The sequence below is a fragment of the Galdieria sulphuraria genome, assembly GCF_000341285.1.
Source record: "Galdieria sulphuraria unplaced genomic scaffold scaf_76, whole genome shotgun sequence".
In the NCBI taxonomy this organism is placed as follows: Eukaryota; Rhodophyta; class Bangiophyceae; order Galdieriales; family Galdieriaceae; genus Galdieria; species Galdieria sulphuraria.
This window is the reverse complement of record NW_005178399.1, coordinates 1,518-16,055: the sequence shown is the minus strand read 5'-3', so window position 1 is coordinate 16,055 and position 14,538 is coordinate 1,518. Positions and strand designations below refer to the sequence as shown.

The following is a 14,538-nucleotide window of genomic DNA, read 5'->3' as shown; positions in this document are numbered from 1 at the left end:
GTTGCTACAACTCTGCAATATTATTGCAAATTGACATGAAACGATTATAAGCCAGCCTTGAAAGCCAGCTAATAAACTCTATTCAAGGAAGACTGTATGGTGTCCAAAAGACAAGCAAGTAAGATGTAACCGAGTTTCAAACATACAAAAAAAAGTTTATTTGCTCTTCAAAACAAAGGGAAGGACTGAGTTAGAATCTATTGCCAACTTAAGAAACTGTTACGGATTCTATGAAGTAAATCTAATCCAAAGTTCAAAAAAGTAGGATTATGAGAAACATGAAATGCTCTTTCAAGTCCATTCAATATTTCTTCGTCAATCAGCATTTGGACATCTCTTTCACAAAGAATAACAAGTTCACAATTATCAGGTACTTTGAAAGAATCATTTCCAATAAACATTCCACTGGAATAACAACGACTTTGATTACCCAACTCATTAGAAACATTCAATGATAACTTTGTACTAACGATAATAAGCATACAATGATGATAATCCATTGCACTGGATAAGACTTGATCATAAACAGGTTCTAAAAATTTCTTGGCTTCATCTATAATATCTGACCAGCCAATTCCTTCCGACCTCCAACGTCCTTTACATGCAACTCCAACAGTAAGAACTTTGGGTTCCACAGGAGATTGTAATTGGAATATAATATCAGGGCTATGAGAAGTAGCGTCCAAAAGAATGTAAATAGTCTCTAAATAAAGTGTTTCTCGAATAATCTTATTCCATTCGGTATTGGCAAAAGTTCTTCGACTCTTGTTCGATTCACTTCTTGTTTCTCTAGAACTAACAACAGACTTGATATAGTGAATAGGTGATATTGTACTGATTGGAAGTTTCATTTGTTTCCATATCGGAGACAATTGACACAACAATTCCCTCAACTCATTTCGATTCTTTGAAGACAACATCAAAACTAGTCGTAAAGCAACAATTCCTTCAAATACACGACACTTTGAATAGAAGAAACAATCTACTGGTTCTACATCAAGTGATTCGAGAAGTATCTTTTCCAAAGAAGATATGGAAGGGTCGTTCTTGAAGATTCCAACAAATACTTTCGGAATTAGGACTTGAAAAGTATTCTCGTCAATAGGATATCGATATAATCCCATTTCAGTTACGGCATCATATAAAAAGGACTCCGAGGTCAATATGTCATATACTTGAAACGGTATACGATAAAGTGCCATCATCAAAAGTATATCAAAAACACTTTTTCTATCTTCGTCCAAATTGAATATTCGTTCCACAAATGGTTCAGCACAAATTCTTCGGAAATCGTGGTCATTCATACAAGTCAAACATTCTTCTTTCGATATGAAAGGCTGGTTTCTTGCTATTACATAATTCAAAAGCATATTCACTGCACGAGTCAACAAACCAGGAACTCCACCTGTACATTCCAATAATGAGTCTGCCAATTCATTTACTGAAAATGAAGAACTACATAAGACATTACAAACTGGCTCTTGAGTAGGTGTCTTTAGAAGACTCCTTCCAAGGAATTCAACGATACTGGAAGCGTCCAAAGGTGATAAACGGATAAAATGTAGTATAACTCTTGATAGCCCAAAAGCTACATCATTCTTAATACTTAAACCCTTGCTTTTCCCAACAACTATAAAAAACAAGTCGGGTTCTTTGCACAATTGACTAATGATACCGATAAAGTCGTTGTATGGTCGAACTCTACCGTCATGGGTTCTCTTGAAATGAAATTCGTCGAGACTTTCGTCTAGGACACCAACTTCATCAAATGCTATCAGAAGATATTGATCAGAAGGAATCCTTAGTATATCTCGTAAAAGTCGAACTAGGTTGGAGGGTTCCATATCCACCATTTCGAAGGCTTCTTTCTTTCGCAAAATTTCCGCGCCAACTTGAGAGCAGGCAGCCTTTATTAACAAATAGTAGACTGCCCACTCAAGGTTGCGATTTTCCTCGATGGGTCGAGTTGGCTCCAATTCTCTTAAATTGACGTACAACATTGAAGCCCTTTTTAATTTCTCCAAAAAGGCTCTCCTCGAAGGGTCCGAAGCAAACGTCGACAGGGAAGTTTCACCAAACCTTTGCACCAACTCCAAATAGGTTCGGGCAAAGGTCGTTTTGCCCGAGCCAAAGAGATGGGGGGCAAATGGTATCGTCAAGCGATAGTCGCAACTACTTGTTACACCCCTGAGTTGCTTTCGGCCTTTATGAAGATAATACAGTTCTTCTGTCACAAAATAAACGTCCCTTTCACGATCTACCACAACAGACTTAAAGTTGTCCACAGCTTCCCACTTTTCATCCAAACTCGCCATCGCCAAAGAGAAATTAAACAATCTTTTGTTTATTTCGGAGTACAAATATAAATAAATAAACGATTGACTGTTTGTCGGTCACAACAACAACAAGGAAAACAGTAAAGGATACCAATCCAACTTCTTCTCTTTATCAACTGATGACTATGTCATACCCTTTATGGCTTGGACTGAGATGACTAGAATTATGGAAGAACGATCAATATGGCTTTTTCAACTATCAATATTTTTATTCTCGTATGCTAATATAATGGTAACTCTCATAAGGTACAAGGAGGATTGGAAGGAAGCCAATGTTTATTTCACAAGTTTTTTATGCTCTTTGAGAGTATAAAGCTATTGAACATGGCCCATTCTCACATAGATAAGAAAGTTTCTTTCAGAATTTTCGAGAGTAGTCATGAGAGTTCCGAGTGATATAGATTGTTCATGAAGAATTTGTTCCATAGACGTCTCTCTCTAGATTTTCTGTATTTTATGGAATAGTTTTTACGTCACTTTTGCTTCATTTCGAAACACGGAACTAGAGTATGAATCAAGTCATTCTCTTGTACAGTCTATTCAAAAGCTCCAGTTGAAATATATTATTTAGTAGAAATGCAGAAACCCGCAAGCATAACAGTCTTTTATTCTCAGCAATCATCAAATTCCTTTCTTACGATATCATGACAAGTAGCAGCTTATCACTAAAGCTACAAAGGTTGATGATAGCAAAAGACAAAGCAAAACAAATGTGCAAAGAAGGATCCAAAATATCGCGTGGTGTTATCAAATCTCAGAAACAACATTGACTCACACAAGTGTATCATCAATACTCAATTTCTGTAAGAGTCAATAACTCCTGTCTCTTTCTCCTCTGAAAATAGTGGCATTTGATACTGTGGATTCTGTTAAGAGGAGAAAAGATATTTTCAAGAAAAATTCAATTCAGTCGAATTGAGTCTATTCTATCGATTCTTTTCTCGTTTCTCACATTTGAATCATAGTTGAATTCTTTCTCCTCAGTAGTCGGTTATACATTTGAGGTGTTTTTGAAGGTAAACATGACTGTTTAGGATTAAAGCTTTTGCTGCATCCTCTTGCACGATAAACTTTGTAAAAACTACAACTTTTAAAGATATACAAGAAAGCAAACTATAGAAAGTACAAAGCTGCTTTAGGAACGATATAACTCCAAGAGGGCTATTATTTCTTTCAATATAAAAAAGGTAAAACTTTTAAAAGCTCTGCAAATTCAAAGAACGATTTGTCCAGTTGAGTCCTATTCTTCTTCCAATCTCAACCATCAGCTCATTGAATAAGTGAGTCACTATACAAAAGTTCCTTGCGTTAGGCACTTGGAAGAAGACTCTTGCGAAGTATAACCTGATGGGTACACTAGTAGAGGCTTTCTTTTGGATATTGGTGACGAGAATCAAAGACAACTCAACGTTTCGTATAAAAAACGGGTCTATCAATAGAAGGAATGTTCATTTCTACTAGGGGCAAGTCAAACTTGAAAAAGAAGAGAAACGCTGTTTTATCCAAGTTGCTCTACAGAGAATAAAAATGTCGTCAACTCGCAAGCAATATTCAGCAGAATAAGATAAAACAATTTATCTGATTCTTTTGCAGAGTCAAATCTTAAATGATATTTTGGTTGTTATCTAAATTGGTAAAGGTCTTGTTCTCTTAAATATATTGGATCAATTTCGTCTACTAGTGAAAAGAGAAGAATATAAGCGTAGAAATAATGGAAAAATAAGAATCTTTCATCTCTCTTGGCAAAGTAAAAAAGAAAGGTGAATCTTGAAATATATGTGCAAGGAGAACCAAAAGCATCACCACTCTTATTGTTGTTATACTATTGAAAACTCTCAACAAGTTCTTTACGTGGAGAACGAACCAATAGCCTTGAATCGTTTGAGGTTCGATCCTACTTATCGTAGGTAGTTTATGTACGAATTTGTGTATAGACAAAAGTATTCCCAACCTTTGTTCAGTTTTTTATTATCGTCCTGTTCTCTGTATACTTTCCAATTCTACGGTTGAATATATGATTTATTCTTCTTTACAACTCGTAATCGAACAAGATTGCTCCTTGAGCGGATTTTGCATAGAAGGAAAGGTTCTAGTTCTCACAATGCAAGCCAAACAGAGTTAATGTCATTGAAATTGGAAAATGACAATTTTACACCTTTATGCAGTTTCCTAAATTTTGAGTGATCAACAAAGAAAGGTTCTCAGATCGTGAACGAGTCAAAAACTGGTTGTAGCAAAACCGTTCTTGATTTGTTATCAAAATAGGGTCACAAGTAGTTTGAAATTTACCTTGCAGAGACAATATTGATCAAACTCAACTCTGTTAAAAGGCTACAGTGTCGCTAGGGAGTTGCGAGGACCTTTGTTACGACACTGTTCTTCTCGTTTCACAACAATACTGAGATGTGAGATTGATTGTATCTAGCACACTTATTGTTCCAGAACCTTTTTACATATCTCCAAGTGGAATATTTTCTTTCATAAAACTCACTAGTCACTCAAAATAATATATCTCCAGTGAGAGGAGACAATACAAAGCGATCCTTCTCATAACAATCCAATTAGAAATGAACACAATGGTTTGATTGTTGGATGGACAGGAAGGCTCAGTGAGTATTGTCAAGTCTGTGGACCTGGTTCAAGTTTGCTAGTGAAACTTTTCAGACTTTAATTTCTAAAGCAAATTCGTCGTTCGTTTTAGTTGGACAAGTGAATTTCTATTATCTGCGTTTCTTTTTTAAGCTCTGCAAATGTTTCTTTTATAACAATCCATCGAGTCCTGAGCTCTGAGTTCCATGTAGACTGTAGTTTCTTTTTAGTATGTACAACTTTTATTATCTCTTTGAAGTTTATATACTTTATGCAACACTTGTTTTTATTTCACTTTTGGTCTTGTATGGAAATTTGAGATTAGCGTTGTCGAGAAGAGAGCAAAGACAAAGGAATTCAAGCTGTGGTTGAGTGTTGGTACTTTGGTCAACTAGTTGTCTCACAAGTTTTTTTATTTTTATTGATAATTGTTTCAGAGCATTTTTGCGTATTTATTAGCAGTTGATAGTCTCTGTAGTCTGTTGTTGAGATTCTGAGAATCAGGCTTGGGGCTATTATTTCAAAGATATTCTACAAGAACAAGAAACCAGTCAGACTCTCAGTTGAGTCTTTTAGTCAGTATACAGAATTATATTCCGTATAGTAGTTTTCCTTGTCTTCTATATGACTCTTTTCAAGATGGAGAAATCGGTCTGTAACTCTGCAACAGGCATTTCTCAGGATAGCATAGGAAAGTCTTGAGTCCATCATTGTTTATTTTCAATGATTGTTTGTATTGTTGTGCTTTTAGATCAATTCTTATTGATTCAAATATGTTTTTTGAAATATTATTTGCGGAAAACCGACACCCATAAGGTTTGACAGTTTCTGAAAAGGAAAGCTGAATAGACTTGTTTTTTTATAGCACGGAAAAAGTTTTCAGTTCAAAATATACTCACCTTGTTGGGAACCGTGAAATAAAGCAAGCAAAAGAGCACTGCTGAAAGTCATGGTTGTGTCCACCTGGTAAAAGGTTTTGACGATGGCGACTGTAGCTATTAGTCCGTTTTGAGAAACGCCTTTGTTTTTTGAATTAGTGGGTTTACCGAAGTTGAAATATGTCTAAAAGGATATGTGAGTAGTAAGAGTGATAAAGTTGGAACTAGTATTGCTGTTGTTTCTGAAAGGCATCTATTGCAAATCGTCTTTGGTCCTTATATAGTTGGAAAGGAGGGTAACATTAGTAGTACGGTGTGAATGGGAAACAAGGAGACTTGTGTGTAACATTACTTGCGTGTCAAGAGTGCTGCTGATCTGTTTTTTCCCAACACACTGAAAGTCATTCTGTTGAAAGTGGTGGTAGTTGTAGCTGTCAAAAAGTGAAAAGGAAACTTCACGTTTTGTGCAAACAGCTTGCGTTTGGATAGTATACAAAGTAGCTCTGAAAGAAGCTCATGAAGGATTGGTTGAACTTTAACAATATTATACGAGTGCAAACATTGATTTCATCGTGTCCGACTAGAGTCTTGGTTCGACTCTGAAGATAAAGTCCAACTTTTGGTAGATAATTCCTAGAAAGCATACGCAGACGAACAAAGTAGTTTGCAAATACATTGACACGAACCTAAAACATTTTTATATTATCGCAGCAAAATCAAACCATTCACCACTACTTGAAATTCAACCGGAACAGCAACAACAACAAATATGAGCCCAAGGCTAGTAAAGTATGACAGAATCATCAATTCTACAAAGAGAATGACTTGTGTTTCTATATTTTACTTTTTTCTTCGTTGTTGGCATGAGCGGAAAAGTGTCATTGTTTTATTTACTTGTAATTGTAAACAGACAACAACAACGACAACAACAACAAGAGAAAGTATAATGTATTGGTTAGTGGTACATGGAATATTAATAATAGTTTTTGTCATAAAAGTACGAATTTGACTTATTTTTTACGATAAAGGAAAATTGTATTGTTGACTTTACAAAATAAAAGGGCACTATTTGCACACTTATGACTATTCCTGTACCTTACTTATTAGTATAACTACAGACGGTCCTGATTTTGAACAATAATTAGGGTATCGAGTTACTTTACTGGTCGACTGTCGATTTTTCTTTTACCTGTTTGAGACTAATCTTTATCTTTTGATTCTTGAAACGAACTTGTTTGTTATCTCATGATAGTATGATAAAGAACTAGTCGTCATTTTTTTCCGAAAACGTCGACGTAAAAACTTTTCAGGAGTTTTTTTCATTGGAAATCCCGATCACAAAGAATCTCTTTGTCCCGTGATAGTTGCGTTGCATTTGTAGGGATGGGTAACTCCAAATGATCATTTCGAGACAATTTCGTCAGTTGAATCAAGTAATCTTTGACAAGTGAACTTTCAGTATCATGAGAGTGTACAACATACTGTTTTATGTGATCTAGAATCTACTACTGATTTATCTGGATATATTGTATTGCTCTTATGTTGAAACCACCTTTTGATTATTTGTGTGCTTCAGAACATTTCCATCTTACTTCTTCGACCCTAAGACCAGGTTGATATGGAGTAGTCATCTAGTCGATAAGGACAGGGAAATATCTCTATTTCGTTTTTTTTCTTCTGTATCGCCGTAATTGTAGAATGGTAAAGATCTTGTTTTTTAGAGTTGTAATATGTTGTAAAAACAGTTGAATGCTCATTTTACAAGAAAAGGGATGAAGATGATAGAAAGTAGTATTCGAAGACTGCGGGATGATGTAAATTCAAAGAAAGAATCAACTAGATTGCAGTCAAAGTTCTGTACAAACGATCTATTGGGAATAGAAATTGAACTCGTCCTAGTACGACCTACTGGTTGTTTTCCCTTATTCTTATGAATTGTTATAAAAGACAGATTTATGTTTTACATAGTATATACTTTTCAATTGCATAATACAGAAAGGTTAGTTGAAAGAAATTCAAGGAAAAGAAGTAAATGAATGCTTCCCTGGCTTCACAGGGTTAGAATATCAGACCTACGATTTATAGATTTTGAGGTTGATCCTCACAAAAAGCAGAATCAATTCTGTGATTTTTACACAAGTAGCAGCAAAACATAAATTGATAGTCATGTTCTAACTTCAGGACTTTTATTGTATCCTTTGTTGCTTGAACTTTTTTTACAACCTTTGGTGGTTTTCATTCCCTCTTAATTTTGGACTATTACCACAATTGATTCAAGTGATAAATGACAATGTATTTATGCCGTACCAATACCTTGTTTCTGTTGATGAGTTGAGTTTGAATCTAATTTCAGAGTGATATCCGAAACAATTCTGGTTACAGCCGTATTGAAGGAAGTAATAGTCACTTGCTTTAGATTACTCTAAATGTTACCACTTCTAGTTAAATCTCAACAGGAAGAGAAAGTCACTTTTATTTCTTCTTTATCGGCGTGACAAGAAACTGGTTACTGTTTTATGTTACTTGAATTGTATACTGAATTTAATGATTTACTGTTCATTGGAAAGAAAGTAAGATATTTCTTGATACTGCTTATTTAAAATGGCTTTTTGTGTTAGAGTTGGTTATTGGTTGACTACTAGTTGAATATCTCATCGAGATGAAATTCTGTTTCATAAGTTAGTGAAATGTCCTCTATGGTTGATTCAACTTTTGAATTCTTAGAGATTATACTGAATTTATCGAACGAGTTAGTCCTTATCCCGAGAAAAACGATTTTCCATATAGTACTAGTATTAGTGTTATTACTAAGGATACCGAGGACTAGGGAGCTGAGGACTTGGTTTGAGAAAAACTTGGTAGTGTTTGAGTGTCCAATTATTCCTCCGCGATACTTGCACTCTATTTGCGATAATGGATACGTTTTCGTTGATCATCTCATCCTATATAGCTTCGCGAATCTACTCAAGCGATGAATCGCATTATACCTTTGCAGCGCCACGAATATGTTACTACTAGTTTATATATTTTGATATTAACTAGTTGTTTGTTCAGATATAAATATGTCAAACTGTATTTGATTCAATTCATAACTAACTGTTTTGAAGTACCTTCAGTTATATAATTTCGTTCCAACCATGCATTACTGAGTAAGGTATAGTCATTTGGCAGACAAGAATCGGGAATAAGATGTCAGTTTATTTCAAGTATTCGCATCTAAATGCGTTGCTTGTTAGAAACATTCAAAGTTGGCTATTGAAATATAACCTAGTAATGAATGGAGTCAATGTGTTAAGACAAGATAACGGCACAACTCGATGCACAAAAAGTTGAATCAACGTTTTTATTCAAAATCATTTGTTTGATAGGAAGACTAATATACGTTGTTATCTTTTTAGGTTTATCTAAGAGAGAGTTTGTTGAATTGTCATTATGTGGACATTTGGTTATCCAATAGAGTTTCTGTTGGATAGTTTTTGTATAAGATGGCTTCTTTAAGGTAGAATTGATACTTTACTAACTATTAGCTGTCAAGTTGATAAAGACTTTGTACCTTTGCACTTGAAATCTTGCTGTTGTATGTACAGAGTCTTTATATTCGAAGCAGTGTTTTATGTGGTCTTTAGGCACCCTGTATGCTTGATTCAGCATCGAATTGTCCAAGATTATCTCGAATTGTCTAAAATAATTTAGTCTTTACTCTAAAAGAATGATTTACAGACTATTATTTGGATTACTTAAAATCAAGTCGAAGATCAATTCATGTGAGAATCACTGGGTAAGAATCCGAATTGCAACAAAGCATCAATTTTCCCTTGATATTTGTATTCTGTTTGACCAATCGGGCGGGTGGTCGACCATAATTCAATTTTGGTACATTTGTGGATTGAATTTCATATTGAGTGACAATGTGTTTCTAGAATATTGAGAACATGTTACTATGGATGAGCATAAATCAATCAGCTTCTACTATTCTTGTATCTGTACGGAATTCAATAAGGCTTTGTTTGAATTCACTGATTCCTATCAATATTGGTAGCACATTCTCCTTTTACTGCGTTGGCACCAAGCTCAACTTGCGTCATAGAATCATCACTTTGTGGATAAAGATATTGTGCTAAAAGTCTATTGCTTGTTTCTATTGACTGGTCGGAGAGTAGTCATCATCTTGTTATCTTATCTTTTCAAGAAAGTTGCAATTACTGAACACTAAAAACTGAACTTTAATTGAACTAAAGTATGACAGCGATAAACTATACTATTTATAGAGTACAGAATCACCTGACTTAGAAGAAGATTCAACTAGATTGTAGACGATTGGTCACAAAGGAGCTGAAATAAGAAGCAATGTAACCTTGCTGATACAAGCTATTGAATCTCTTGTCATGTTGAAATGTTTTTTGTACAAGATGAAGAAATGATTCGTTTCATTTCAACTTTTATACAACTCGCTGAACAAAAGAATACAAAAATTTGCTTTGGAAAAAAATGTATGATGAAAGATATATAGTGAAAAAAGAAAGGAATGGCTTTTTAGTTCAATAGACTACAGAGATAGTGTTATGAGCCAAAAGTCTTGACTTTGATTTTCACTAGAAACATCAACGATATTCTTGTCGTCATTAGTAGAAAAAGTATTTCCTACTATTACCTCATACTGGTAGTAGTAGAACGTTTATGGTATTTTGTTTTGTTTATCCATTTTACTGATATGTATGACGTGTATTTGCACACGATAAATTAAGAAGTAGGCTGTTTAAACAAAATGGTTTTTTATTTCAAGGCATCCCTAATCGTTACAATTTGCCCAATGCTTTAAAGACCTGATTACTTTAGGCATTCTTTATGCTTTTTACACTCCCCTTATTCTTCTTCTTCCTTCTTTTTTTTTATCTAAAATGAATATCATACAATTCTTACTGATAGAAGACAATCAAATTTCTATTCGAAAAGGCAAAGTGTAGAATAAAGCAAGGAATATACATTCTTACTTGCAGAATCGTTATTTGTATCTCTGTAGATATTATTCTCTATATAGCTGTGACTTTCTTTACTAGTTTGGAAAGTTTATACAACAACATTTCTAGCGAGAACAATATCAAGTTTATGATTCAACTCGATCTCGATACTATTATTCCATGAAGGAGAATATCACTCCTCATCATACTCGACGAATGGTTTTAGATTCGAACTAATCAATCAATCTTTGTCAATCAACAACTTGACCAGAAAAAAGTTGCTTGTATTTATTTCCATTGCAAAAATCATTGAGGTCTTGGTATAAACTGGCAGAAATGATTACAAAAGCAGAATTTACTATCTGATTTGCACATTTGACGACAACAATAACAGCAACTCTTAGAAGAGATAGGACAACACTTCTCACTACAGCATTGTTCTCGAAGAGTCGTGAACATACTAGTTCTTTGATAGTTCCTCATTTATTTAGAATTGTGATTTGTGTTTTACGTCCACTCTCTTTCGCTATATTGTAAATTCATTGCATTCCTCAATTGTGGAACGGATATATTTTTCTATCTAATCGACAAGACTAGAGACAATAGGGATATGAGCTAGTGTCCAGGAATCAGTTTGAATTCAACTGATTTCAAAGATCATAGTTTCGGCTATGTTGAATCGAGTTTAAACTGTATTGAGTGGGAACAAGTAATTTTACAAAATAGAGCAATCAACTATCAAACTAGTGAATAGACCAAGTGTTTTGCTTGGTAGAATCAGATCAATGTCGTCGGATTAAGAGTTGTTTATTGTTTCTTTAAGCATCATTCATTCTCTTGTTCACTACGCCTTGTCTATAGAATTGCACGAGTCGGTCATAAATATAAGTTCTTTGTTATTTATCATATCGTTTATGTCTAGTGATAAGGTCAATTTTAAGTTGTCGAGAGAGGGACTTTAATGTATCTTGGCTACTTTTGTGTTGAACTTGGTGTCGAATAGAATGACTTGACCTTGTTCGTATGAATTCATATTCTTGTTATGAATACTGTATTTGAGGAGTATTTATTATATGCTATTCGAAATTTTCCTTTAACTTTTTTTCACTGTTTATCATACACCTCATCCTTTAACTTAGTTTCATAAAAGCCTTGGTATCGTTGAGACTATCAAGTTTTATGGCTATGACTTTTATAGTTTTGATAGAATTCACTTGACTTCAATCTGTTCCATCAAAGTTTGATTTGATAATGGGACTTTCATATTGCTGTAGTTAACTGCAGAATCATATGCATACGAGGGAACTGAACTGAATTGGACGGAACTGTATGCTCGGCAACTTTTAGAGATCATTCCTATTTTAAATAGAAGAAGGCAAACATTCGGTTTTATGTTTGAAAGATTTGAATCCACCTGACAACTTGAGAAGATTGACGAAGAAGTACTTTGATCATAACCTTTGATTGTTAGTATTTCAAGTCATGCTGAGACAAATGGTTATGTCCGTTTACTTTTTTTGGTGAAAAAAGTTGTCTCTTATCTTTGTTATATGAAGCTCTTACAAATTCAAGTTGGTAACCTGGTACAGCTTTCAGTGGGTCATGGTCATTTGAACAACAGACTCTTTGTTATCTTTATGGATGAAGAATTGAGTTTGGCTTGTGTTGATTCATTGATTGAATGATTGATTGCTTTGTGTTATACTAGCATATTTATTTATCAACTGACAAATAATTGAACTTGGGCTTGTGAAGTTGACTGATTCCAGTATTTGAGGAATAGTAGCAGGACAACTCTATTCAAAAAGGTGATTTAAGAATTCACTTTAGACAGGTTGTTGATTTGCGAGTCAAAGACAAGTTGTAACGATAGAAAAAGATATATACCAGCTAGTGATATAAATAGGAGTAGTTTTATTTTGCATTCTCAAGATGAATATTTATTGGATAGTGCTAATAGAATGAAATGGGTTACTTGAACCACACTGGGTTGTCCGTCTATTATGAGTTCTTTAGCTCATCAAGATCTTTTATCGTGACACTCGAAACCTCTCTGTCCCATAAGAAGAGTCGTTATACCCTAGACTTTGGTTTACATAGTATTTATATATGCTCAATAGTCTATTTAATACCGATTGCTTCACGATTGTATGGATTTATTGGAAGAATTTACCCAAGCAGAGTTGGCAGACGAAATACCAACGAGTACTAGTATTCTTTCATCTAAATACATAGAGGACAATCTAGTTGATAGTTTGCTTGACAAGAATCATAACGAGAGAAAATCCCCACATTCTTTCCCTGATAGTTGTAAATTGCTTTTAATAGTAAACAGATCGTTGACCGAAACTCGTTTGAATCCATTGTTTGCAGAATTGACCCACTGTTGAATCATATTGGTATACTGTAAAATGAAGATTTTGATTTTGCTATTGGGTCTGATTCTGCATAATATGATGAGTACCAGTATACAACACAAACTTTTTAGTGATTCTTTCTGCTAATGGGAAAGATGGGCAATTTGAAAAGAGAGGCCGATTGAAAATGGGCCCGCGCAATTTTGATTTGAAAATTGCCATTCTGGGTGTGGGGTGGGAAAGAATGGGTAAATTGGAAATGGGAGAGAGTAGGGAAATTGCCAAGGGGAAAGATGGGCTGGGGAAAGGGGCCAATTTAGGCCAACCCCGCGGTGATCGTGATTTGAAAATTGCCATTGTGGGTGTGGCGTGGGAAAGAATGGGTAAATTGGAAATGGGAGAGAGTGGGGAAATTGCGATGGGGGAAAATGAGTGGGGAAAGGGGGTGAGGAAATTGGAGAAGAGGGGCCAACCCAAAGGCGATTGTGTTGATTTGAAAATTGCCATTATGGATGCAAGGAAGAATGGGTAAATTAGAAATGGGGGCATTTAAATTGAGGACAGTGTGCAAAGAGGACTGAGTGTCAATTGAAAATCTTGGGAGAATCCATACAGGAAGAGTGTTTGAAAAATTCCAATTCGAAAAGCAAAAGAGATTGAAATTTGACCTTCAGTTATATTTTATGAGATAGTAGTAGTAGAAAGTTCAATTACATGCTGTTTACATACTGTTTCCATGCTTTCATAATACATTTTTACTCTAAAATAATCTTCTTATTAAGTTTTTAAAGACAATATAATAACAATTTGATGTAGTTAATTGAAACATTTAAAACATTGTTAAAAAATTTAATCATTGACTTAATTTTTAACTGTTACAATGAAATGTTCAAAGTGAATATTATATAATCACAAAAAACTCAACAAAGCAAAAAAGAATTAATTTTAATGAGAGTATATTATACAGTATCCATTTTATTGACAAAAATAAATAATTTTTAGTTTAGTTTGACAATATTTACTAAAAATATACACAACAAAAAAAAGATGATCAGTAAAATTTGATAGCAACCTTGACATGCTATACTACAGACACGCCATAAACGCAAGGATTATTTTTTTAAAAAATTAATAACATCAAAAGTGACAGCTAACCTATAAAAAAAGAGGACATAGTCGTAGTATGTATAGAAAGAAAAGTTTTTTATTCAAAGAAATAGACATATTGAAAAGGATCAAGTAGAAGGTTCAAAAAAAAAGTAACTGGAAAAAACAAAGAATTGCATCTGGTAAATTGTCATTTGATGAGAGAATATGTATGGGTGAATGAAATGGTCAATTGCAGGTAAAAAATGATAGGGCAACTTTGGTTTAAAAATTGTCTTGGGGAAGTGTTGATGTAGGAAAGAAGGGGCAAATT

General features: G+C 34.3%; 2 protein-coding genes across 2 annotated transcripts; one reads left to right on the top strand and one right to left on the bottom strand.

Moving 5' to 3' along the window:
• Positions 1-140: 140 nt before the first annotated feature.
• Gasu_61070 (archaeal ATPase) lies at positions 141-2,335 on the bottom strand. Its single transcript, XM_005702713.1, has one exon. The coding sequence runs from the start codon at positions 2,313-2,315 to the stop codon at positions 198-200; it is 2,118 nt and encodes a 705-aa protein (XP_005702770.1). The 5' UTR covers positions 2,316-2,335; the 3' UTR covers positions 141-197.
• Positions 2,336-13,175: 10,840 nt separating this feature from the next.
• On the top strand, positions 13,176-13,680 carry Gasu_61060 (uncharacterized protein). Its single transcript, XM_005702712.1, has one exon. The coding sequence runs from the start codon at positions 13,306-13,308 to the stop codon at positions 13,648-13,650; it is 345 nt and encodes a 114-aa protein (XP_005702769.1). The 5' UTR covers positions 13,176-13,305; the 3' UTR covers positions 13,651-13,680.
• Positions 13,681-14,538: the final 858 nt, after the last annotated feature.

What these genes read in the sequence shown, in the direction of transcription:
- Gasu_61060 (XM_005702712.1), top strand. Translation starts at nt 13,306, where the DNA reads ATGGGCCCGCGCAATTTTGATTTGAAAATTGCCATTCTGGGTGTGGGG.
- Gasu_61070 (XM_005702713.1), bottom strand. Translation starts at nt 2,315, where the DNA reads ATGGCGAGTTTGGATGAAAAGTGGGAAGCTGTGGACAACTTTAAGTCT.